General features: G+C 44.6%; 1 protein-coding gene across 11 annotated transcripts in view; it reads left to right on the top strand.

Moving 5' to 3' along the window:
* The window catches only part of AFF2 (ALF transcription elongation factor 2), a 710,743-nt gene extending 708,976 nt beyond the window's left edge, over nt 1-1,767 (top strand). For all 11 annotated transcript variants that reach the window (XM_047715962.1, XM_047715955.1, XM_047715956.1 and 8 more), the window contains one exon: nt 449-1,767. In XM_047715962.1, the coding sequence (XP_047571918.1) occupies nt 449-570 (122 nt within the window). In that variant the 3' untranslated portion in view covers nt 571-1,767. The remainder of the gene's footprint in view (nt 1-448) is intronic.
* Nucleotides 1,768-23,043: the final 21,276 nt, after the last annotated feature.

Raw genomic sequence — 23,043 nt, 5'->3', positions numbered from 1 at the left:
TTATATGAACATAGACAATACATTTTTATATATAATGTTGTGATGTGTGTGTGCATGCATGCACACACGACTCACAAACCTCCACAGGATTATAATATACTTATAGAATCCACTATTGGAAAGAATATATAGTGATTTGCAAAAATTTACTATGAATCAACAGATTTAAATTGATTTGTGGTTTATGAATCACAGTAACACAAACATTACTTATGCTGCAGAATTTTTGGATCTACATAAAGATTAAAATAATCATGCCTCCTATACATATGGAGATTTGGTCCCCTAGCACCTAGTCTATAAGTTTTTGTGGAATGAGTGAATAAACAATGAAAATTTTCCCAATGTCCACGTGGTTGTGTTATCATGTGAAGGCAGCTGAAGCAATCTAGCATGTATTTCTGTGATGATATTCAAAGGCCCGACCAAGGTCTGCTCTGATTTTCAGAATTCTTCGGCGATCTGGACACACTGATGGGGCCCCTGACCCAGCACAGCAGCATGACCAACCTCGTTCGCTACGTTCGCCAGGGACTGTGTTGGCTGCGCATCGATGCCCATTTGTTGTAGTGGGGGCCCCCATCTCCAGCATCACCACCCATCACTCTACCTCTACCAGAGCACCAATGGTCACTGGTGGAACTCCACTCACTTGAGAAAGTTCTCTTTGCTTATGTTTGTTTTTACGCTTCTTTTGATATCTGTGAAAAACAGAAGTCATTGTAAGTGGACACTACAACTTGAGAGCAGTATGTTTTATTAGTCATTTTCAGTATTTTATATGCATTTCTCAGATCCCACCATCCTTTTGTGCTTGATACAATGATACAGTCCCTACAGTATTGTTTTAAGCCCACACTACCCAAAACAAAAAATGGGAAGTACTTGTGATGATAACACATTCCTGAGAAATGAAATGTCTTACATATATATATACATATACATATATATATATATATATATATATATATATATATTAGACTCAAAGGACCTACAAAGATTCAAATTTTCCACAATAGCTATTCCCCAAACTGTACTCTTATGTCCAGAAAAAAAAAAAACGTATTTCAGAATCCATTGTTAAAATTTTGTGGTTCCCACAGACTCAGTCTCCAGGTGAGAATTTTCCTTGTCAACCCACTGGTTAGATGTTGTAGCCACATCATAAAATCAAGAGTATTAAGAAAATAAACAAGCATAGCAATGCCACTCTCAAACCAATACTACATACAACCAGAGGACCTTCTTGCTGGCATCCCTTCCCTAATGCCCTACTTTTAAAATGTTAATGAGATGAAGTGGCAACATTTATTTTGACAACTTTAAGGCATCAGCTGGCATTAAATATTTTTGAACTCCCTGATCTGAAGCATAAATCCTCACCTGGGATTCTCTTTGTGTAAAGCTCTCCTTCTGAGGGGCAGTTAAATGGGTGTACACCCTAGGAGCCAAAATACTACACTCCAGTTTTAGAGATGAGAGATTAGAAGTCTGGAAATGTCCAAGGAACTCATACCTCTGCCTCTTTTGCAGCTGGTAGGCAGGTCCATTGCTGGAAGGATATTTTTATTGTATTTTGCTCAAATCTCAGAAAACAAATTTAAGTTATCACTACCTAGGAGTTAAAATATACAGTTTACTTCTAATTATAATCCACATTTCCAGATTTTCTAGTTCACAGTGTTTCTCCTTCTCCTCCTCCCCCTCCTCCTCCTCCTCTTCTTCTTCCTCCTCTTCCTCCTCCTCCTCCCCCTCCTCCTTCTCCTACTACTACCATTCTTCTTCTTCTTCTTCTTCTTCTTCTTCTTCTTCTTCTTCTTCTTCTTCTTCTTCTTCTTCTTCTTCTTCTTCTTCTTCCTCCTCCTCCTTCTCCTCCCCCATCCTCCTCCCCTCCTCTTCCTCCCCTTCTTCTTCTTCTTCCTCTTCTTCTTATTATTATCATTATTATTATTATCATCCTCCTACTTCCTCTCTTTCTTCTTCTTCTTCTCCTTCTTCTTCTTCTCCTCCTCCTCCTTCTTCTTCTTCTTCTTCTTCTTCTTCTTCTTCTTCTTCTTCTTCTTCTTCTTCTCCTTCTTCTTCTTCTTCTCCTCCTCCTCCTCCTCCTTGCCCTTCCCCTTCTCCTCCTCCTCCTTCTCCTCCTCCCCCTCCTCCTTCTCCTCCTCCTCCTCCTCTTCCTTCCTTCTTCTTCTTCTTCTCCTCTTTCTTCTTCTTCTTTCTCTTTTCTTTGATCTTTCTTTGTCTTTTGGGGGGATCATTAACTTTTGACTGAATACTGAAATCAGTGATGTTATTCCAGTCTATATTAGCATGAATCATTTCCATGAACATTCCAGAGAAAACCCCAACCTCTCTAAGTAGTGGCTAACCCTTTAACTAAAAATAATTCTTGCGGTAACACTTCACTCTAGGGTAATTTGAAAGAGCCTGGAGATTGGGAACAGCTCACCTAATTCGGAGATATTTCCACATCATTTGTAACTATCCTCACCCTTTTTGATCCTCCGCATTCATTTTATGTCCCCAAACATCACCATGTAAATATCATCTTTGGTCTTCCATCTCACCAGAAGAATCCCCCACCTGTAGTCAACACTTGTCATACGTTAGTTCTTTAAGATTACCTGCTGGTATATGATTCCATGTCACCTTGATCCTGTTGAGTTTATTGAATTCTGTTCACTGAGTGATGACCAGACAAATAATAGACATATGCACATGAAAGGTGCAAACTTGTGTGATTCTCAAACCAGTCATGCAAGTCTGTGATAGGAACAGCAAGGGATCACCCTGCATTCTCATTGTTGAGGTTAGATACATTCCCAGTTGCAAAAGTGCCAGACTCGAGCTCTGCTCTGGTCATCTTTGAGTTCAAGACCCTTTATTTTATAATGAAGTTGTGGAAGTTGTACTCCAATGGCTGAGGCCATGTGGTCAGGTGACCCAGCAGCTGAACCTAGCACTACCTATGCTCCCGGTGTGGTTGAGCTTTATATTCGCAGTCTTTGCAACAACACACACACATGTGCAGATGTGCACACAGACAAATGAAACTCGAGAGAATCTTCTCTGAGCCTCTTAAAGGGGGAAAATGGTAATATGAAAGACTCCAAACACCTAAGGTGTGTGTCACATATAAAAATTAAGCTGATGGCTTTTTAGTGACTCAAGTTCTCTCTTCACTTTTCCGTGGCTTACCAGGTAGAGCACCTAACTATTACTGCATAATGAAGCCCACTGGCTTGACTTGTAAATTCAATCTAAACCATGATCCTAGACCATCACGGATTTAGGGGTAGATTCTTGAAATTCAGTCTCCAGAAACTAGACACTTGAATATTAGGGGCAGTTTCCAAAAGAAACCAGCATCTTGCCTCGTGGATGAAAGGCCCATAGCTCTAGTTTCAGCGAGTCCTTTTATCTACTTTACATACAACAGGGAGGCAGCAGAGAATCCTGCTGCCTGATGTCACCTTCAGTGGCTGACCATACAGCGTGTGCCAAATCAGCAGCACGATGATCACATCTGACAGTTGAATCCAGGATCATCACCTGATTATTTAGCAGACTCATTTGTAAAGCAGCTTAGAAGCCAATAAAACATGGAGGAGGAATGGCCTTCCTATCCCTGGAGATGAGACAGTCTTTGGTTTCATGCTTAAGGATTGTTGCTGTTTTCTAGGCACTGTATCCATCACATTGTGAATGATGATGTGTGTCATAGGTGTGTGCCTATGTGAGGGATGGAGATATTTTGCCAAGTAAATCTCTTCAGTGTACCAGTTTGTGGGAGGAATGTAGGATGTGTGGATGGCAGTGAGAGATCCTGCCTGGAGACCTTGACGGAGGCTTGGTGAGACACATCTCAATGAGCACACAGAGATAGGGGAATGGACAGAGTAATGGGAAGCTCCACCTGAGCAAGTACACAGAAGGATGGCAGCCACCACTATGCCTTCCTTTGTCACCCAAGCTCCAAACACAGAGAGTTTGACAAGTTCGTGTTAGGATGTTGGCTGGGCTTTGTATTTTTAATTAATTTTGGATTTTTTAGTGGTTTTGTCATATTACTGTCTGAGTTTGGTAGGTAGAATTAATTTGAAAAGAGTATACTAGTGTGGTCCTCAGGGTAGAATTTAGCCGTAAGCATGTTGTTAGCCAGCCTGTAGACTGTTAATTACTTAATAATCTCATTGGGAAAATACTTGTAGTTTTATATTTGGATGACATAATTGGGAAAGCAGATTAGCTGCTGCTAACTTTTAAAAGACTTGAGGTTGACATAAAAAATTTCAAATCTTCAGCCAATAACCAAGTTGCTAAATTGGAAACCATTGGCTAAAATGTGTTTTGTTGAGTTTCCAAATGTACAGATTTGCATTTGGACATTGCGCCACTAAATGCATTGGAAAGATACTTGCTCTGTCATATCTTTCCCAAAGCTGTCTGATTTGGAGTTCATTTTATTCAAATTTGCATCCTGGAGGTTGAAGTTGGAGTATGAAGTTGGAAAGCTTTTTTGAAGGCAGAATCAATTGAGCTGTGAGGGCTCCCCCCTCACATACTTCTCAACAGACATGATAACATTCACCTGCGTGAGCTGGCAGGTGCAAGAACCAAACTGGATCACTGGGTAGGACTACTCAGTTAAGGCAAATGAACTGCTTGCTTAGAGAAGCATCACTATCCCCATTGAGAAACTGTGTGGCGAGACAGTGTAGCTACACAATATCAAATGAATGGGTTGATTAAGTGCCCCCCAAATCAATTCTGTGGGGGTCAGCTGTTGAGCCAGTTGTCACTGCTCGGTTACGCAACTGGCAAACTAAACTCCTCTTCGTCGTTATGGTTGTTGTTGTTGTTGCTATTGTTGTTGTTGTTGCCGTTGTTTGTCATTTCCACCCGCACAGCCTTATTCTCATAATTAAACCCTGATTCATTTTCTCTTTGGTGTTAGCAAACTCCAACAGCAGAGATGGCATCTGTGTATTGATAACTGGCATTTACCCTGGCAGGAGGCTAATCAGATAGGCTGGTCTCAGACGTTAATCTTACCATCTGATATTTTCAGTGAAAAAAAAAAGTAATTCCCTTTCCATTCTCCTCCTTGCAAATCTAGAAGCCCTCTTTACCAAGAGCATCACATTTTCCTCTGTAATCCATTGACTCAAAGAAAATTGCATTGTGGGGAGGGCGGAGGGGTATGGGGTGGTGGGGGGGTGGAGGGTAGGGAAGTCCTTCCAGGCCAGGCTACAGTTTTTGTCCCTTTCTGCTTCTGACATGAGATGTTAATGAATCATTCATCAGGCTCACATTGGGTTAGGGGACACCGAACTGCTTTTCCAATCCATGATCAATCATCATTCTTCTAAGCGATTGGAGCTTTGCTGTTTCATTAACTGTGCAGTGTAGACTAATGGTGTTTAATAAAAATCATTCAAAATTTCAAACTCTTTGCCAGTGACCTTTTTGCTTTGTCTTAGACTTTGAGGAGGGAAGGGGGACGCAAAGGAAGCCTGCTCTCAGGCGCCTGGCAGCATGCTGCGGTGGCAAACCCAGTGGCTGCCAGCACTTGCTGGTGAGTGGTGGCAGCGTGCGGAATGCCACAGTGGATGCTTCCAGCCGGGGGTAGCTTGTTTTTACTGAGGGACTCATTGTTCTCCAACCTGTGCAGCAGGAAGCCAGCTGCCATATTCAGAGTTTAATAAGAATTATAAATGCTTTACCGACTTGGTTTCGGCCCACACCCCTCACGGGGCTACCAAATAGGAGAAGTATCTCTAAGAGGAGAACCCGGGAGTGACAGCGGTAGCCCGATACACTCCAGGTGCTTCGGCCTTCTGTGAACTCGGAGGCGGAGGACCTCCAGGCAGGAGGCAGAATTGAAGAGACTCCCAAATAGGCTGAGTTGGTGCTGCATTGCCCAGATTGAGCTTCTCCTTTGGTCAGTCTGGCATGCAACCAGTGGGGTACTGGTAAAATGTTTAATAGCCAGCTCTCTAAGAATAGAAACCTCCTGACTTACTTGTAGGGTTTGCCAATTTCCATAGTGTAAATCTCCCCACTGTGGCTGATGTCAAGCCACTGACTATGATGTCACAGTTCACAGAGTTGGGAAGAGATGCACACAAGGTTGGGAATCCAAGCAAGACAACTCCAACACACTGCCAAAGGCAGTCATCCAAGGAGGGTTCTGATTTCACATTTATTTTCACGGGGACACACACTTGCAAGCACACAGCTGTGCACACATGCATACACTTGTGTGACAAGCTCTTTCATCACTTTCAAATGTGAATTGATCCTCTATGATGTAGGTAGTTTGTGATTCGGCCCAAGATGTATGGATTTTAAGTGGGAGAGCTAAGAAGAACGGCCTCTTGAGACCAAAGCACAGACAAATGGGAGAGGGGGAATGGGGGGTCATCACATCTCAAAGGAAAAACAGCAGTGAGATCAGCTCTTAGAAAACCCACATAGTTGGTTGAAAATAGGATTGGTGAGTGTTCTTTTATAATTATTATTTTGTAAATGTCCAACTGGTATTTCTTTTTTTTTTCCAACTGGTATTTCTAACTTATAAATATAACTTGAATAAATTATTTACTCTTCATCCTTCTGATGACAACCTCTGTGTAGTTAGGAAACATTAGGGCCTCTATGGAGAATAGAACAAACCAAAATGCATTGTGTTTTCTTGTGATATGGAAACTCAGTATTTCTCCCACCTCCTTCTTGTTGTTCAGAAGATTTTTACTTTAGTTATTAGAGATCAAAGTTACGTGTTTAACATGTGTTTTTAGTTAAAAGTGTCTACTTACTGTCCTAGCTCTGAATTCAAACCAGAATGTCTCCCATATCAATTACATGACTAATACTCAGAACTGATCATCCAAACCAAAATAATTCCCTTTTCTACTCAATATAAGGAAAACCAGAGTCACTAACAAGAAGGCATAAATCTCAGTATACTTTTTTAAGAGAGTGAGGTTTTCATTAAACACACACACACACACTCACTCACACACGTGCTCACACATGTGCAACTTTTTTTTTCCTAGGCCTCCTCATTATAAATCATCCTGAGAGTAGAATAGAACGTCTCAAAGGACCCATTCTCTTGGTCCTGTGCATCTTCTGCAGTGAATAAGAGATCTGTATCTGTAAAGGTTGAAGAACTTGCCCTATGATCTTATTATTCTTTAAACATTTCCATGTTTTGCCTGAGCCCACGCTCATGGTTGAATGTTAGCCCTGAAGGAGACCCATATCCTACTCTTTCTTTCTGGCCTTTCTCTCTTTTACCTTTGTGGTTCCTTCTGTGGCCAGTACACTAACAGGGTGGCAGGGGGTCTTCTGTCCACTCATGGTATTCGGGCAATGTTTGTCCTACTGAAGAATGGTAACATCTGGGGCTGGTCTAATTGACATTGCACTCACACAGGGACTTGGAGTCCTTGTAGACAATGGACCGGTTTGCATGGATCCAGAGAGTGAGAAAGACGTTCATCATCATCTGGTGTTGCCTATTTCAAAGCCATCCTCCTTAAACAATCATATTCACCCATAAATATTACAGATGAGATCAATTCTGTCTCAAGACAATTTGTCAAATAGTTTTCTTCCTGGATGATTCGAGACTCTGGATATTCTAGAAAGAGAAATGTCTGAGATGAAATCCCTCACATTTATTCAGTTCTATAAATTGCTGTTTTTATTCTGGAGACTGATATCATGTTGTCTTCAGATAAAATTAATACATAAGTGAGCCCAGTTTCAATACCATGCTCATAGTGCTCCTTGGGATCAGTAGATCCCTAAAATTCTTCCCCTTGACACACTTGGTTAGTTGAGGGACATTCCCTTCAGAGCCTCCAAAGAAAAGTCTGGTTTCATTTCTGGTTTTGTGGTTGTGGTTGTGGCTGTGGTTGTGACCTATTTCTCTTCCTCTATCTCTCACCCTCACTCACTTGCTTTGGCTCTGGCTGTTGCTTTCCTGCTCGGGCTCTTTCGCTCTCTAAACAAATGAATAGTTGAGTTAAACGTGAGCTTTTGAATTGTACCTGTTCATGCTTTTAAGACATAACAGATTAATAAAAATAGATGTGTTATAATTTAAAACATACCACCTGGAAAGGCATATTGTATTGTGAAACCATGAAATTAGAAATAGTCTGTTGAAACCATTTGTCCAATTGTAGAACTTTGTGGAGTGCTGGTTTGACCTTTATGATGTAATTTTGGAGCAAATAGAGTAGTTGCAGGCAGATGAGACAGTTTACATTCAGGAATTTGCAATGAACTTTAGTTGGAGGCCTGGCAAAGGCAAACATATTCAGATGTTGCTCTAACCATTATAAAAATGAAGAACGAATTTCTGTTCTAGAAATTTCTCAGAATCTTTCCATCAAGAATTTTTTTTACATTCATCTTTTTTCTTTTTTCAATTCTCCTTTTCTTTTATTTTTTGAAGCTGTTTATTATTATTGATTGAAGAAATATTTTGATTGTACTGTTACTCTGTTCTCCTCCCTTTCTGTCTGTTTCTCTCTCTCCTCTCTTTCTCTCTGTGTCTTTCTCTCCATTTAACTATTGAAATCTGGAGTCTTTGGTAAATCTGCATTAGATTGCTCTGTAGGCCAGGAATGAAATCAAGATCTAAACAAATTTTGATGGGATTTCAAAGAGGAACACTCCATGTTCATTGGGCCCTTCCACGCCCCACATTGACAAAGGATAAGACAGAGGTACTTCTTGCAGCAGGGCACTTTTATAATATCCTCTGAGACCTGATGCAGTTTAACAAATGACTCCACCTGTTTTTCCAGTAAGCCACTTGACTGAGACTTGAAAAATACACCTGAGAGTTGCCGGGGGTGTCTGCCTGGTCTACAGTGTGTGTTTGCTTTGAATTTAGGACACCCATTCATGTATTGTGTGCTCATGTGAAGTATTTCCTAGCATTCTCATTAGCCTGTATATAAGAACCAGAAAGATAATCCCAACATGATGTAAATGAAGATGTGACTCTATAAACCTTTCCCTTGTTCTTCAAAAGAGAAGACATTTTCATGCATATTGTAAACAGAAACTTTGTATATTTAAGTGTCATGGAAAATATGTATTGAGTAACCAGGATACAAATGGGAATTGAATTGTCATCATCAGCTTTATTGTGTGTGTGTTTGGCGGGGGGTTGTTGGCCAACACCATGACCCGGGACCATTGTGGCAAGCCATAACTGCACAAATAGAACATGTCATCTCTGTGTGTGTATGTGTGTGTGCACATGTGCGACATGTCTGGCTTGCCATGTCCCTCGCCGGATTTTAGCTTTTCCTTCTTGAAAAAACATTCTTTTGCAGTTCCAGGAGGCCATGGCTACTATGCTGTAGGAAGGTAGTGGTTTGAAATGAAAACTCCTTTCCTTTTGGGAACTTTTATCATAACATTATGGTTCCACTACATGGATTCACTGGCCTTCGTGAGGGAAGAGGCTCTGTTCCAATCCAACTGAGTTTCCAACAGAAAACCATAGGTCAAGACACATGGGAGGGAAGATAGAGGCCACCTCAGATGAGTTGAGCCCTCTGGATTGTACTGAGCTTGCCCCTAAGCTGCAGCTCAAATCCCTGGGGCCAGTGTCCTAGCCTGGGCTTCCTCCATGTCAGTGGACAAGGAGAACCATCAGAAATAGCCTGGCCTGGATCCTGAGAAGAAAAGACCCTGCCCCTATTGGAAGACCTTTTTCCACAGTGGTGGTAGCCCAGGTGGCCATTGAAATGCCATGGAAAATTCATGAAGTGCCCCCTTTGCTTTACCATGATCTAATGAGTCTTTTGAACCACTTTTTCTTGAGTGCAGACCTCCAATGATAGTCACACTCGTTGCAGATGCACGAACTATCACTGTTCGTAAGCATGCTTGTCTCGTCAGAATTCAGATGTTCTGTATAGACCAAGGTCACTGTCCTTAACATCAAGCAAGGAATGAAATGGTATCTGGTTGCTAAAACTGGTTTCATGTGCTTCATATGTATAAAACTTTATCTGCCTGTGTGGCTTTGCATTTCAAATGTGTGGCACACAAGCATTTTGTTGGTGCTTTGTTCTTGGTACAGTAACTCTGTGTACAAACATTCTAATGTAATTTTGTTGTTTTCCAACATGATGTCTCTGTAAAAATGATATTGGCTGAGCTGGTGTGTTGGTTTCTCTCCTAGAGGCATTAACCATACTGCCAATGCATTGAATTATTTAAAAATGCAAAATAAAATTTTTATGAAAATCTCATTTTAGAGATGTAGATTATTCTGCTTACAGACTTTCCAGCCTTGAGTCCCTTGTTCGCACCCCTTTTGAATTATAATACATACTCGATGCTCTTACTTACCTCAACAGCTTTAAAATTGGGGTTCTGAAACATAAAGAACTCTCACGAAGCTGACTCATTTGATAAGAGATACCCTTGACCCATTGTTCAAAGCCCATTTCAGAGAAAATCATCAAATGTTCAGTTATCTGGGTCCCCGGTAAACAGCACCAAAAAAAAAAAAAAAAAAAGGTAACGAAGTAGAAAGTCGTAACTGTAGCAAGTGCTAAGGGAAAAGGAAATTCTCAAACTAGCCTACAAACTTTAAAGTACAGTTGATGGGGGCCATTTACTACAGGGGCATGCAGCCACTTTGCCTGGGAGGACAGCAGACCCCATAATTTAGTTCAATATATGATTTGAAGACATCAGGAAAAGGTTACGTTATCTTCAGTATACCCGTTTTACTAAGACAGAAGAGCACGACATGTTTTAGAATTATTTGCCTCAAAATGTTAAACATTTTCTACGCCATGAAAGATGTGGTCTCAGGTATCTGGAAATTTCTTTGGCCACACAAAGTGAAAAAGGGCAATGCTAAGACATCATATGGCACTCACAGACACTTGTGAGTGAACACGGCATTAAAAATTGGTGGAATTTTCAGGAACAAATGAACTGCATCCAGCTTGGTAGGATATTTTGACATGGCCTAATGATAGTCCAACATCAACACAGCTACGTTTCATCAAAACTGGTGGCCGTAATGTCATCCCTAAGAATTCCAAATCCTTTCCAAAATGTGATGCCTACAGTGTCGGTAAATATGAACATTTTCCTTATGAGATAATGAAAGACTTTTCATCTGAGTTGATAAAGCTAAATGGATGATAAACTTATTCTCAAGCAAACCAAGTTGTTTTCCACTTCTCTCAAAAACCTGATGCCACGAATTAGGATCATACCTGGGTTAAATTATACCCATGTGCAGAGAAGAACAGGAAGAAAGGGGAAGAATGACATTTTTTTCAAAGTGAGAGTGCTGGGATTATGCTAATTGGTCAGGCATTGGGTCAGTCTTAATATCAGTTCCCTCAGAAGCCTGGGCAGGGTGGTCGTGCCCCTCCTCTGGTCTCCGACCTGTGAGTCCAGGTTCAGAAAGGAAGCGGGGCAATCCTGGGGAGCGGCTGCGCTGGGCTTTGAGGCAGGATTTTAGAGCTTAGCCCTTCTGTGCCCCCCTTTCTTTCTCTGCAAAATGGGCTTCATAATCTCAGCCTTCTTGCTGCTTCCCAGAGAGGAGCAAAATGTCATAAAGACCAGAGTTTCTCATTGGACATCCCCTCTTGGCAACTCTGCGGGCCCTTTTGCCTCCAGATAATCTCCCTGACACAGGACCATTATTAAGGCCGGAGGTCTGCGTCCTCGAAGGGTGGTACAGCTGTGATAGTCTCGGTAAGGTTGCTCTGCTGGCAGGGGCAAGTCCACAGTGTGCAGGCAGTTGGCAGCATGGGCCACACAGAGGGCTGGGAGGGCACCGATCCTCATGCTTTGCACAGAGAATGGGTTTAGTGTCGTCAGGTACTCCAAAAAACACATTTTGGGGCTTGGGTGGGCTATTTTGTCCCCCTATGCCCCCTTTTTTAGAAAAGGAAATTCAAACCTCTAGCTGTGATAGAAAAGGGATCTGTGTTATTTGTTGAGGGGGCAGTTTGCCTGTAAATTTCAGGTGTATGCATTTGACATGGACACAGGTTCTCAGGACCCTGGGTAACTGTGATTAGTGACAAGTAGATCATGACCTGGGGCTGTGCTGGGACTACCAGTAACAGGACATAGTGTGTCAATTGAGGCAAGTGGGGGCCAGGAAATGATCTGCACGCCCCATCTTTCTAGTTCCGTGACTCCATCCTGCCTCCTACCCACCTTCCTGAGAATGGAGGAGGGAAGATTTTGAGAGTCAAGAGGGAACAGGCCCCAGTGGTACTTCTAGTGCTCCAGAAAAAACATTCCACAGGAATCTGAGCTCAGAGCAGGCGTCCCCCAGGGAAGGGATTCCCTTTCACGTTTGCGTAACTCTCCAGGAATTTCCTAGTTCAAACCACAATTCACTTGAATTTCTTGTCATTTCCTAAATACAACAGGCCTTGTGGCAGGCCCGAGAGTGAGAGAAATCCCAAAAGAAGGCCTGTTGCCCCTCTTTAGAAACATTATCTAAGGCGGGGCTGGACCCGGGCAGAGGTTGATGTTGGTGAGGGGAGATTCTCCCAGAATTCCGGACTCCGGGGACACAGTAAGACCGAAGGACCAGGAAGGAAGCTTCCCTCACAGAAGTTCATTTAAAGACACCCTTTGGGGCACCTGGGTGGCATAGTCAGTTAGGCTTCTGGTTCTTGATTTCAGCTCAGGTCACGATCTGTGGGTCCTGGGATCCAGTCTTATGTCAGGGTCCGAGCTCAGCTCAGGGTCTGCTTGATTTTTCTCTCTTCCTGTCTCCCTGCTCTCCCATTCAGCTCTCTCTCTCTCTCTCCCTCAAATAAATAAATCAATCTTTAAAAGATGATATGCCCCATCCCCTCAAGACTTAGTTGGGCTAAAGTATTGGCAGGACAGTAGGCTGGGGCAAGTTTGCTCAGAAGCCAACAGACAAAAAAACACAAGTCTTGGCCTCAACTCACTGAACCAGTCCTGTAACAAGCACCAGACCCATCCTAAGCAACGGCCACCATTGCCCCAGAAAAAGCCAGCTCCTACAAAGGGGGTCCCAGGTACCGCCAGTGTCTTGTTGCCACCCTGGCCCAGCTCTGGCCTTCCTGGCTGGATAAGGGGCCTCAACTCTGGCTCTGGACTTAGGGCTGGGCTCATCTCCTGCCCTCTGACAAAGGGCACCTCAACCTTGGCTGAGCTTAATATCTTACCAGAAATTCTGATTTAGTTGGTTTGGGTACTGCTTTCCCATCCCCCAAACCCTCAAGAGTATAGTTTCTAAAACTCTCCAGCTGATTCAGATCTGCAGGCAGGATTAAGAATCATTTCTCCAACCAAAGCTCCTTGGGCTGGGGCTGTACCCCATCTCCTAGCACTCACCAACCCAGTGTCTGGCATTGGCAGAGTGGATCCTTACATATAGTTGAATTTCTTGGCTCATAGCCTGTGTCTGACTGGGTGTCAAAGGTCATTCACAAGCCAGCAGACATTTGGCTTTGGGAGCTCTCATTTAGATGCCACGGTGTTCTCTTTGGATCCCAGAATATTCTTAAAATCCCTGGGGAATCTGTTACCAACAGAAATAGTAATCCACAAAACAATTATAATTTCTAACCAACTGTCAAGGGCAAATTGTACCCCTTTATGAGTTAAGACATTCCAGTCCTTTCTTAGAATATAGCTTTTAGGGGCACCTGGGTGGCAGAGTCAGTTGAGCATCTGACACTTGGTTTCAGCTCAGGTCATGATCTCACAGTTGTGGGATCAAGCCCCGCACTGGACTCTACTCAGAGCCGAGTCTGCTTCAGATACTTTCTCCCTACCCCTCTGCCCCTCCCGCTCATGCACACACACACACTCTCTCTCTTTCTCTAAAATAAATAAATACAATCTTAAAAAAAAAAGACTACAACCTTTAGCTGAGGGCAAAGAGGAAATCCAGGATTTTATCTGACCTCTGCATGAACTCCCTGTGACTATTCCTTCTCTGTGCCTCAGTGTCCTTTGGGTACAATGAGAATGACAACACCTTTGCTTGATGCTCAGTGGGAGCAAGGACAAGGGCTTGGCATGCAGTCTCTGACATAGGGACTAATATGAGACCTAGGCTGGTTCTTCTCTGGATAGAAACTTCCTCTCCTAACCATCCTCCCCCAAAGTCTGAGGTGTCATCTAGGAGAATGTCTGAAAGTAGACACTTTCTTTTAGGTCCCTGCTTCATCCTAAAACTTTTGGATCTACATAAATTCCATATTTGTTTTAATATAAAAATTAGCTTTTCCACTCCGAAGACCTAATTGACAGCCCACTGTCCTTGCTTCATCATGGCTCGACAAACTCTCAGCATGTTGTCTTGAACTGGGTACCCTCTGAGGCCCTCTCTAGTTTAAGTGCACCATGAAGTGCTCTTTCACTTCATGACCAGCTGAACTCATCATCATCAACACGTGGACAAGCTCAACAACTTTCCAACTAGTCTCTCTGACCCCCTCAGCTTGTTGGCAGAACTTACTTCCTTGTGTCTGTACAACTCACATTAACTTGCTCGGTCAAGGCCAACAGGAGAGGGAGTCTCTCCTCTAGACCCTTTTTTTTTTTAATTTTATTTATTTGACAGAGAGAGATCACAAGTAGCCAGAGAGGCAGGCAGAGAGAGAGAGAGAGAGAGGAGGAAGCAGGCTCCCTGCCAAGCAGAGAGCCCGATGTGGGGCTCGATCCCAGGACCCTGAGATCACGACCTGAGCCGAAGGCAGAGGCATAACCCACTGAGCCACTCAGGCGCCCTCTAGACCCTTTTTTAAAGAACTTGCCGGATTAGGTCAGGACCACCCAGGGTAGTCTCCATTTTGATTAACTCAAATCAAACTTATTAGGGGCCTCAATTATTTCTGCAAAATCCCTTCATCTTTTCCATATAATGTAGCCTAAATACCCAAGTGACATCCATCCTCTTCCTGGGTCGTGCCCATACCCCAGGGGCCTTACTCAGGGCATAAAGAGTGGAGAGAGGAATCTTAGAGCCCACCTTAGAATTCTGCCCACCATATTCCTCTGAGCACCAGAAGACTTCATTCACCCCCTGCCTAGCAGACTTTTCCCTCTCCTCTCTGTGATGTCTGGAGCAGTGGACCTCTTCCTGAATTGTGGCCCTGCCACCAACATGGTCCTTTTCTCCCTACCTTCATTTCTCCAAGCAGAAAAATTCTTCAAGCAACACTTCCTTCTGTGCAGCCTCAAAGAGCATAATAAATTAATGAATTAAACGTGTTAAACTCATTAGTCAGATGAAAAGTGCTATCGAAATGCAAATTATTATTACTTTGAAATCTTGGTTATTAGACACTGTGTCTTTGCCATCTATCAGCCCCCAGTTCAATAACAATGCTCGTATTTTGTTTCAAACCATTAATTTGAAAATAACCACCTTGGTGCTCATGATGTGCTGATGGGGAAATATCTGCCCTGGGAAATTGCCAGCAAGAATTATAAAAAAGAGATGCGCATTAGCTGAAGCTCAAAGAGAAGAACCCATCAGGAAGCAGGAGGAGCACATCCCCGCACCACCACTGCCTATATTCCCTCCTGAGGATGGCCTGCCAGCATCTCCCACCTCTCCTAGGGGGACCTGGTGTCCTGGTGGGCCAGGTACAGCCCAGCAGCTCTTTCCTTCTGAAGTCAGCTGCAGCTGCCCCAAGACTATTTGGGATACTTAGGGGGCAACTCCCCTTCCTGGTCTCCACTTCCCAAGCTCTCCTTGAAAGACCTGAACCATGATCCTCAGGCAGCATTTGTCTCTTTGCAGGGCCAAGCCTTGTCTCCCACAGTGTCCTTCTTGAGTCTCTGCCCCCTTCTGTCACTTTCCATCATGCCATGTATCCCCTCCTGGGCCCTTTCCTTGCAAACTCTGGACTCCCATGTTGATTTTAGGGGATCTCTGTTCTACTGACTTAGCTTTTACCCCTTCAGAAAGCCCTAACCATGGAAGCTAATGGGTCAATAGCCCCAGCAGGCCACACATTCAGACCTTGACCTACAGACACCGAAGCCTGAGGCTTCACATCTGGCTCCACACTTCTGGCTTATTCCAGCCCTCTACCAGCTGCAAGAGACCCTTTCACAATCCTCTCAGGGACAGGGAGACTGGATTTGAATGTGTGGCCTTGCAGGAGTAAGTTGGGGATGGACCTATTATTCTCCTTAGCTCTGACCTGGAAAATGACTCTAAATGCTTGCCATTGAGGCACCTAAGGAATTTCTGCCCCCGGGTCAGCAACTTCTACTTATGGATGGAATTACATCTCCTTAAATTTCATATGTTGGAGTTCTGTGTCCAGTACCCCAGAATATAACCTTCTTTGGAGATAGGTCTTTACCCACATGATCAAATTAAAATGGGGTCAGTGAGGTGGGCTCCAATCCAACAACATGACTGGTGTCTTTACAAAAAGAGGTTTCTGGGGACAAACATGCATACAAGGAGAACCCCATATGAACGTGAAGACTGTGATCATCTCCGAGCCAAGACAAGAGATCTGGAACACATCCTTCCCTCACAGAAGGGACCGACCTTAAGCACAACCTTGAACTTGGACTTCTAGTCTCCAGAACTGGGAGACCGTACACTTCTGTTTTTCAAGCTACCCAGTCTGCGATACTTTGTTAGAGCAGCCCAAGCAACAGCTGAGGACAGGAATATACCTATCCTTATCCATTCCTTAGGCAAATAGTCACTACTTACGTGTACAGTAAGAGGTCATGGAGCCTCAAGGGTGAGCAGAGCCAGATCCTGCCCTGCCCCTGTGGAGCTATTGGGCCAGTGAGAGAGAAAACCATTCAGCAGATAATGATACAAACACATGTGAAATTACTTCAAGGTGAAAACTGGGAAGAAAAATTGCCTGCCGCTGTAAGAGCCTCTAATGGGGTTCAGTGGCAAGTCAAGGATGGCTTTACTGTGGAGGTGCTGATTGAGCTGAAATCTGAAAGTGGACAAGGCAGATAGGGAAGAGAAGTTTGGGCCTAGAGAGGAACAGGTACAAAGGCCTTGTGGTAGGACTTGCCACAGACCCTGCACAGACTGTCAGGTGGCTCTTGAACATCCATCAGCCTTGCAGCCATTTAGCCATTGCCAGCTGTATGAGGGCACCTCAACTGACCCTCACTGAGGTGTACACATTGACAGGGGATGGAGAAAAAATTCGGACGAGAAAAAAGCCTGCGAGCTAAGGCAAGAAATAGTATGCACCAGCTTCCATCCCCAGCCTCCCACCCTGGGTCCTCATGTGAGACCCATGCTACAGACAGCAGAGGTGTTGTGTGGCAGAGCCACGAGGAGGTTGGTCTTGGCTTCAATGGCCCCACAGGTCAACTCAAACATGTCACTTCCCCTGAGTCTCAATTTTCTCATCTGTAAAATGAGGATAATTTTTTATCCTCCCAGTGTTGAGCCAACCTAAAGCATGCAACAGGAGAAACACTCCACAAGAAGTACAGTTCATATTAACAGAGTGAGCCTGGCCCCCTCCCCCACCACACTCGTGGTCTAGTCTGTACTGGTATTGTTTCTGGAAGTGGAAAAGGGCAGACCATAAACCTCCTTGGAGTCCCAGCAGACCCCAGGTGGTGCCGGTCAAACACATTGGGCCCCTGAGGAGAGGGCACCTCCCATCAAGGCAGAGGCCAGTGGGGTGAGGATGTGATAGCCAAGAGTAGGAAGCAGGACCGGGCTACCTCCCTCTGTGGGGCACCTGGGAGCTGCTCCCTAAACCTGGCCCCAGCCCAGCCTGGTTCCAGCCCACCACCTCTGGCCATTGGCTGTATTTCCTTCCTGCTTTTCAGGGACTATAATTTATGACTCTGCAACTCTGTCGTCTTTGTAGTGGAGCCATTGTGTTTGTTAGCATAAACATTTCTCCGAAAGGATGTCAATAAAGGCTAGGGAGTGAGACACAACCCCCCCCCCACAACCCCAACTGCTAAATAATTTCTGGAATGAGTTGTCAGGAACCTTTTATTTACTGATTTCGCGCATTTCATTTATTTCTGGCACAGGGCCAACCTTCCTGACAGTTAAGATTTATTGATTTAATTGCCTAGGGTAACCATGCAATAAAATCATCTCAAAGATAAATTTTCATGGCACTGTGCAGCATGGAGGTAATTTTTCAAATGCTACGGCTATATTTCTGCAGGTTACAGGTGGAAAATTTGCTTAAAGCAGGGGTGTCTCATTACTGCAGCTCAGGAACATTGGGGTCCAGCTCTTTGGTGGAAATTCTTTAGAGAGAGAAAGCACACAAAGTGAGTCAGAGGAGAGGGGAGGAGAATAGGGGAGGAGAGGGAAAGAGGAGGGTGAGAAAGGGAGGAGAGGAGAGGAGAGGAGGGAAGGAAAGAGGGAGGGAGGGAGAAAAGAGGAGAGAACAGAGGCTTTTCAGGAAAGAAATGATATTTCCTTAATTGGTTCATATATTCAATGCCCATGAGAAAGTGGGGCTCTACTTTAATTAGGAGTGGGCTTGGAGGTTATTTACAGTGTTCTGAGGATTCATTTGTTTCCAGCTGTGCAATGCTGTATACCGCACAAGCCTCACAAGGTAGATGATTGCCACTTGTGACATTCACGTTTATTGCTTCTTTAGATTTTTTTATTTACCCTGTTAAAGTGCTCATTCATGGCTCCAAACAACGGGTAAATGAAAAAGTCTGATTAACTCCCAGGTTAATGGTAACATTCCGGGAAGTCATAAATAGCATAAACTTTTAACAATGTAAAATCTTTTCTTATCTCTCTTGATTTATTTTACAGTGTTTTTGCTTTGATTGCAGGTTTCAGATGGTGCCGTTTAATACCTTATTAAACTTGCAGCCTAGCAGGTTTGCTGTTTGGATAAAATTTTATTTTTTCTCAGGTGTAAACCTTTGGAGCAGGTTGAGATTCCCCCCCCCACCCACCTTATGAGTTCCCACAGCCGGGACCTAGCCTCTTTCCAGGATGCTCTTTGAGTGGTGCAGGAGCGGGCAGGAGCTGGTCTGAAACTGCCCCGGGGAATGTCATCCTTGCCCAGCCTGGAGAGGGGGTGACACTGAGGCGGGGCAAGGGAGACAATTTCAGCCTTTCCAGAGCAACTCGAGGAGCCAAGGGCTATGTGCTGTGTTTGAATCCTGGCCCCAGGCCCCTATTGCTCAGAAGGAGAAACTGAGGCCTGGGGAGCTAAGAGCAGAGACAGGTGTAAAGACAGATGTCCCTACCCTCCAGGCACATCTTCCCCTTCTTCTACTCCCCATGTCACCCCACCACCTGGACAGTAGCACCACCAAACCAATCCGCCCCAAGTCGCCAGACCTGGCAAATTCGATCTCCGCACCTTGCAGGGGCCCTGCTGTTTGGTGGCTATATATTCTCTTCCAAAGGAGTGGGCTGTACCTGGTCCCTAGGCTGGGACTGGCAGAGCCACAACAGAGTAAAGTTAGAGACAGCTAAAGAGACACATTCCCACATCCCACACCAGCATGTGAGGAATCCAGGGTGCCTAGGGACCTCTGCAGGAAGCAGTGTGAAAAGAGGGTCCCAGTGGGTGTTGAAGGGATCTGACCTGTGCGGGGCTCAGTGGTCTGACCAGCACCTGCTGGGCCAGCTGTGATGCCCAGAGAACTCCATCCTTGCCCTACAGAGTGGCCTCCTGCCTTTTGTCCCCACCCCTGCTCTGGCCCAGTTCCCTGTGCTCCACCTGCACAGCTGCCAGGAGCATCTTTCTTATAGGCAGGTCTGATCACGCTGTCCCCCAGCTTAGCATCCTTACAAGGCTCCTCATCACCCCAGGATAAAGTCCAAAATATTTAGTGTGACTTGATAAGGTCTAGATGACCTGGTCCTGCCTTGCTCTCCAGATGTCTTCTCCCTGTTCATTCAACCAGTCAACAACTCCCTTGATCATAGAGAATCAACCCAGGGGCTCAAATCTCTCTCTCTCTCTCTCTCTCTCTCTCTCTCTCTCTCTCACACACACACACACACACACACACACACACACACATTTTGTCCTTGATCTTTTCCTTTTCATAATCATTCATATCCAATCCATCAAGCCACCCTATCAATAGTACCTCCAATACAATCCAGAGACCTTCTCCTCCCACCCACCCCCCAACTGCCTCTGCCTCCACCCTGGTCCAAGCCACTATCATTCCCCCACCTGCAAGTTAACCTATCCAAGACTGAGACATCTCTGGAAGGGGAGAAGTGTTTAACTATGGTTAACTCTCAGGTTCCTAAATATATTTGATGATGCCTTTGCTGAACAACTATTTACATCATTCCTTCAGGCACTATTCCTGGGTGCTACTTAGCGCTGTGAATTGTCCAGGTGTTGAAAATACATCACTGAAAACATGAAGTCCAGAGAAGAAAACAGGCAGTGCCCACAACACACTCACCTATCTGGAACATGGGTAATAAGTGTGAAAGTAAGGCAAGAAGATGATTGAAGTATAGACCGTCCTTCCACCATGTCCAAAGGGCACACAATCCTCAGAACGAAATGCTTATGTTCAGGGAAACACGGTTCAGGAAAAGCTACCTGGAGGAGAAATGCTTAACCCAAGGAACTCCTTGTTCTAGCTAAGTCTCTAGTGCTTCTTCACTCTGACCACCCCAACTTCCCATCTGCCCCTCTGATGCATGCCCACACACACTCCTCTCCAGCCATACTGACTGAGTTCCATTGCTCCAGAACTGCCTCATGATTTCCTTTGCCCACACGGTTCTCTCTCTTTTTCTAAGATTTTTATTTATTTGTCAGAGAGAGAGAGAGAGCACACGCAAGCAGAAGGAGTAGCAGGCAAAGGGAGAAGCAGGCTCCCCACTGAACAGGGATTCCAATGCAGGACTCGATCCCAGGACCCTGGGATCATGACCTGAGCCGAAGACAGAGCCTTAACCAACTGAGCCACCCAGGTGCCCCCACATTGTTCTCTTGACCTGAAGTGCTATCTATCCCTCAGTCTCTACTGGGCAAAATCAGACTCGTTTTTGTGTCTCTCATCTTCTTCCTGGCAATTAGTACAAGACATTGCCTGGAGTTGGCACTCTGAAAGTGACAGTCAGCTTGAGAACTGTTCTACTCTCTCCTCTGCCTAGTTCACATTTCCCTTCCCAGAGCCACACCATGGCCGCCATCTTTCAAAGGAGAAAGCTAAGCTTCCCTCAGAAGGTCACTTAGGCCAACAGGCTATCATGTCCCATTTGAACACAAAATCTTAAGGCCTCCCCAGATGCCCCTTGGAGGGAGTCCTGTGTGAGGCATGGGAAGGCATGGGAACCTCCAAGTTGTGCTGTCTCTTCCCCTCCACAAATCCTGAGAGTTGAGGGCCCAGCCCAAAGGCCCACATCTGGATCTCTAGTCCATTCTACTCATTTCTAGATGACTACAGAGGGACCTGTGAGAGCAACCGGGATCTTTCCCCAGGGAAAAAGTCAGTGGTCAATAAAGGGCTTGCAACGAAAGAGGGGTTGGGGGACCACAGAAGGGCAAGGCAGAGACCTGATCCCCAGTGAAGATTTCTGGGAGCTTGTTAGGACCCAGTTAGTCCAAGGGTAGGGGTGGGAAAATGAAGGTCTCCCTCATACGGAAGACATTAAGATTATAGAAGAGGAAGTTCATAGTGGGGAGGATATTAAAAAGCACACACTTGCACTAATTTGGAAACAGTCAATTGGAAGAACGTGCAGGAATGGGGCAGATCTGGCAGTGCTCTCTGGCCTAGAGAGCTGGGGGTGTATTTCTCAATTGATCAAATTCCTATGGGTGTCAGGCAGACTTCTGCCACTGCCCAATCAAACAGCAGCCTGAATTCCAAATGCACCAAAGCATTTATGGCTCTGCATTAACATTTTAAAGTCCACTGGGATGTTCGTGTCTCTCTCATTAGAAAATTCCTGTAGTCTGGAGTGCCAGGTTCTGGCCTGGTAGAACCATTAAAAATCTTTCCATTGTAGTGGCCTGTGGGCACCTGTATGAAAAGAATGACCAGGGTCGTTGGCTTGTCTATGCAGGAGACTGACCAACATATTCACGCTTGACAATGACCATTGCAGAGTGTGCATGACACATGTAACTTTGGGCCAGACAGGATGAAATGAACCATGCTGGCAGAGGGTAAAGCCCTTTCTGTTGCCGAGTGGGTTCCACTCATAGGCATGTGTCCACATAGGCTGCTTCATAGACTTTCCTGAGCCCAGCTGGTATGGTGGCGGCAGCCGGGACAACACACATTTCCCTTTGAATTGGGTCATTGCTACAGAGCCAAGAAAAACACAGCAGTTGAGGTTTCTCATCCTATAACAATCCTTCCTCAGGGAATCCATGGCTCAGGCTGGCCGACTTAGAGAAACCAAGGGCAAAAGCCCAAACAGCTGGCCCTCCTTTGGAACAAACTGGACTGGGTCTTCAGGTACAATCTCATGGTTTAGTTCCACCCCGGTCTGGCTTCGTGTGGGCTTGAACTGCTCTGCCTGACTTTACAACCCCCATCTTCTCTGAATCGCTCCAGGGTCTTATTCACTCGCGCCTTCACAAGCTCAGTAGTCACTAGACACCTGCCATGGGCCAGGCACCACAATGGGCATGGAGAATATGAAAATGAATGCCACAGGCTCTCTTCCTCTAGAGAAGATAGATGAGGAACGCATACAAAACTTGTGCTTGGTGACCTGTGGCTGTTAATGTGAACAGATCCTGTACATCAGTAGATCTCAAGCTTTTTGGTTTTGGAGTACTTTTATATTCCTAAAACTGATTGAGTGTGTGTATGTGGGCTATGTCTATCTTCATCTACCATGTTAGAAATGAAAACTGGGAATTTTGGACAATATAAATGTGTTCCTTCACTTTAAAATAAAATAAACCCAGTACCTGGTAACATCAATAACATATTGTTAAAGAGAAGTAACTGTATTTTTCAAAATAATACAATTTAATTACAAGAGTCCCATTGCTTGATAGATTTGCAAAATTTTTTAATATTGTCTTA

The sequence above is a fragment of the Lutra lutra genome, chromosome X, assembly GCF_902655055.1.
Source record: "Lutra lutra chromosome X, mLutLut1.2, whole genome shotgun sequence".
Lineage (NCBI taxonomy): Eukaryota > Metazoa > Chordata > Mammalia > Carnivora > Mustelidae > Lutra > Lutra lutra.
The sequence above is the reverse complement of the archived record's forward strand: the minus strand, read 5'-3'. Positions and strand labels throughout refer to the sequence as shown.